General features: G+C 29.3%; 1 protein-coding gene across 1 annotated transcript in view; it reads right to left on the bottom strand.

The window, feature by feature from the left end:
• LOC107453067 (venom allergen 5-like) overlaps positions 1-1,886 on the bottom strand; it is a 25,970-nt gene extending 24,084 nt beyond the window's left edge. The window contains exon 1 of the mRNA XM_071185729.1: positions 1,786-1,886. Within this exon, the coding sequence (XP_071041830.1) occupies positions 1,786-1,886 (101 nt within the window). The remainder of the gene's footprint in view (positions 1-1,785) is intronic.
• Positions 1,887-4,358: the final 2,472 nt, after the last annotated feature.

The raw sequence follows: 4,358 nt of genomic DNA, 5'->3' as shown, positions 1-4,358 counted from the left end.
TTTTTTTTTTCACGAATTTATGTATTACGAATTTATTTGACAATTTTTTATTTATATCACGAATTTATTTGTTTTACTAGAATTTATTTGTTTATGCAGGTTTTTCCATTGCAATTAACTTATTTCAATTTTTAATAGACTTAATTATAATCAAAATTTTAACCTTTTTAAAGAGATATCAGTTTTAGAAATGTTATCTTACGATTTTATACTATAGCACATTTCTAATAGGCTTAACGAATTACATGTCATTTATTTGAATTCAAATTTATTTTAATGACTTAGTATTTACTAAAAATATGTACTTTTTTTTTTTAAAAAAAAAGTTGTTCTATGGATTTGAATGAATGTTTTGAATTCTTGGAATTTTGTGCATTTGCAATGTACCTGAGTTAGTAGCGAGCGAAGCGAGCTTGGTTTGCGATATAAGATTGCGTAGCAATTTTCAGGGGTTGGCGAGCGTTAGCGAGCAGGGGGTACAGCCCACTAGTACAAATAAATTGAGCATTTAAAAAAATATATTTTAACCATTTATTTCTTATAAAAATTTGCATTCCCGGTACAAAAAGTAAATTAATATAAAAATAAATAAAAGTAAATATTGAATGATGGTAAGTGACGTTAAGAGAGTTAATCGCGTCATTTGTTTATGTCGACAACCATGCTTGACATCGCTTGCAAGCATCCAATTAAATCTGATCCGAAAATTGATTCAGATGAATTACAACCCTAGCCTAACAGCTATAACATTAAGAGGACACCATACCTCGGGAGAAACTTTTTATCGCAGATTCTCGCGCTTTCTTCAAAGAAACCTAGAGTAAGCAAAATTTAATTGTTGGAAAAAAATTTCAAAATATCAAAATGCAAGCAAATTATAGGAAGAGAACTTCTCCGTACCGTAATCTTAAGATGTCTTCTCGTAACTTATTTTCATTTAGATATTTTAAAAATTTCTCTTTAGTATTTGAAATTTCATGGCTTGCTCGTTATGGAGGTAAAAGACTAGTTGAATCAATTGGTAAGGCGTTCCCATAAGACTCCATACATAACCGTGTGATTTTATTTCAGCAGTCTTCTTCTCGAGTTGCAAGTCTTTCTTTCTTTATTTAAAACTAATTGGGTGCCTAACCCACACATCATGAAAATAGTATACAGTGCATGAAAACATTTTGTATTATGCATCATTATGGTGGCATCGAGTTGCAAGTGCCAAATTGTAGTTTAGTAGATGTATTTTGTTTTATTAAGTTTTTGGGAACCAAACTTGATGCCAATGAATGCGATTTAACGCTCAGCAAAGAGCAGTTGGCGAGATTTCCATAATAGAAAACAAGTTTTATAGATTAATATCTTCATAATTGAGTCAAAGTAAACGACACAAATAATTATGTGATGATATTAAGTATATATTTAAAAATTGCTATGTATGTTTGAATTTGGGCTTCCCTCCATGTTGGATTCCAATAAACATTTATGTAGCTGAAGAAAAATATTTTCAAAATGTTTTAACGTAATTTCCTAATATTTCCCCTTTTTTAATTCAAATCAGCGGCAACTTTCGCAGCGTCATTTATTTACAAACTTGAATGCTTACATAAATAAATAGTTTCCATTGGAAAGTTCTGCCTCTAGAAATTCGTTTTCAGCAGGATTTTTCTTAAAAATACATACTTTATTTTCGTTATTTCGTTTGAAAAAGTATCAAATTGTTTTATGGAGTAGTCTATACACACACTAATTCGAAAACCATTTAATATTTCTTTTTGATCTTATAATACTTACGCTGGCGAATAGTTGCACACATATATCTGTTGCGATATTCCCTGAGCTGGCCTAAATGAAACATATCCACATCCCACCTTATATGTGTGCGCCCATGCCATCTGAAACAGAAAGTCAAAAATACTTTTTTCTTTCGAGGCTTTTAATTCAAGAACAAGAAAGAAATTCACGAAGAAGGTAGTAACTAACTACCTAGCTAACTATAACTAGCAAACAGAACTCATAGTTTTTAAAAAAAGCGTTAGTTTATATTTGTTAAATTAAATATTTAAATTTACGTTTTAATTAGTAGCATCTTATTTCATAAATAAAAATCGGAATTGAATTGGAATGATTTTATTTTGAACCCAATCCAGAAGACAAAGAAACTCCTGGATCAAATATTAGGAGAAATTTGTCTTCGTGGAGGACTTTTGATGGAACTAACCCTCATTTGAGTTACATGGAGTGGAAGACTACGAGAACCTCTCACCGTTAGCCTGACGGCAAGGGGACTCTAACTCTTGATCCATCTACCACTGAGGATATTTCTCGTCAGCACTACCGTCGGTACAAGCCGGATGCGGAATTCTTATCAATAAACCATTGCTGGGATTCGAAACCGGTTCACCTCATTAGAAGGCGAACGCTCTATCCCCTGAGCCATCATGACTCAATTGGAATGAGTGGAATAACATGGGTGAAAATTCATCCTGTCCCATGTCATTACAGAAAAAAGGCTTTAACTTAAAAAAATGAACATTAAATTTGAAGCAACTGGTGTGTTAGTGGTGTAATGCAAAACTTTCAAATGAAATTGAATTTAATGTAGGCACAACACTCATTCATATTAGGCTATAATTAATTTTTTTTTTAAAAAAAACAGTCTCCACCGTCTGCAGGGTTTCTAAAGATAGCAAAATGGCAATTGAAAAATTGTCTGCCAGTCGCCATCTGATCATCACTCTTTCATCATTCCATTCTTTTCTTCTTTTTTTTTTTTAATAATTAAGCAAATAAAATGAATATGCTATATTTTTCTGAAAATTATTTTATTTCACACTTGTTTATTAAAATTCATCATCGTGTTTTGATAAAAGCTTCAAAAGATGCGTCTTTAATTATTAATTTGAAATATTATAATAAATTAAAATATTATAATAATTTTAAATTTTCAATTTTTAAAAAAGGGACCACAGTTTAAAGTGCGACTACAGACCACTGGCTAGTAGAAAAATTTTTGAATTTCGCCCAGTACTATGATTGTGCATAGCTGCTATAAATCAAATAATCTCTCTACCTACGGTTGAATTCGCTAACACGTGCTTCGAACGTGTTTTTTAAACAAAAAAGAATGCATATTGAACATATGCTGTGATTTAATAAAGTTTTGTGTCTTCAGTTTATGTTTTTCGCTGCATTTTCCAATTTTTTTTTCCCAAATGGTGGTTGAAATTTGCGAATTAGTTTTTTTCCCCATGTTCCATATTACATAACTATAAGGTTTCCCTGATTGGTTTTGTTCTAAGCAGGGACAATTTAAATATCACCTCCTTGTTTAAAAAGTGGATAATTATAAGAAAGCATATACTTTATGAGTGGATATTGTTTTAAATTTTGTACTCATGGGAATTTCCAATAATCGAATATACAACTGAAATCGAAAATGTAAAAATTTGAGTATTTTTATTATCATGGGTAACTTTAACACAATTCCAATGAAGTTCGTAATTAAATATTTCTAAAATTCTCATAGAGGAAATAATTTTACCTTTCCCCAATCTATATGAAGTATTTATTTCCTCAAATTGCTACTAAGATTCTGTATCCAAGACAGTTACAGTTATTGCAATGCTTCACTTGAAGAAAGTGCTATGATAACATTTTATAAAGTGATGATTTTTTGCAAAAGTTTATTTCGTTTCTTACTTTTTACGCAACTACAGCGATATGTTTTTGCTTATTTCTTAAGGCGACAAAGAACTTTCAAAGAAACAAAAATTTGTCAAAAAATCGATATTTTGCATTTTATATTTTTGAAATCTAGGCATTTAACTGAACATTTAAAAAAAAAATTCTGGAATAAGAGCAAAATTTATGAAGTTATGGCCATTTCAGTTTTGACCACACCCCTTTGTTTACCTTTTTTTGCCTGCTTAAAATTAGTTAAAATTAGTTTAGTTTAAAATTAGTTGAATATTTTGTTAATTTTTTTAAAAAAATTTAAAGTATATAATTATTAAACTAGCTCATTAGACAATATTTATAGATATTTATATCAAAAACAAGAAATATTTGTTCAGAAGTAAAATTTGCAATGAAAAAGTAGTAAAAGTCATTTTTCTCAAAATGTCTTTTTTGACAAATTTACAAATTTCAAACTGTTCCAGCGTAATGAATTTTCATTCTATTGACCTGAGAATTTAATGCTATATATTTATGAATATTATTAACATTTTGTTGGAAAAGTTTTTTGAATTAAGTGAATAGTATTTTTTTTATACATGATATTTTATAGAGGTATCATGATTTTTTCCTAAAAATGTAGGTTTTTTACTGTTTTTTTAATGTTATTTGTTTCTATAATAAAAAAT

The sequence above is a fragment of the Parasteatoda tepidariorum genome, chromosome 9, assembly GCF_043381705.1.
Source record: "Parasteatoda tepidariorum isolate YZ-2023 chromosome 9, CAS_Ptep_4.0, whole genome shotgun sequence".
NCBI lineage: Eukaryota > Metazoa > Arthropoda > Arachnida > Araneae > Theridiidae > Parasteatoda > Parasteatoda tepidariorum.
This window is presented reverse-complemented; position numbering and strand designations above follow the sequence as displayed.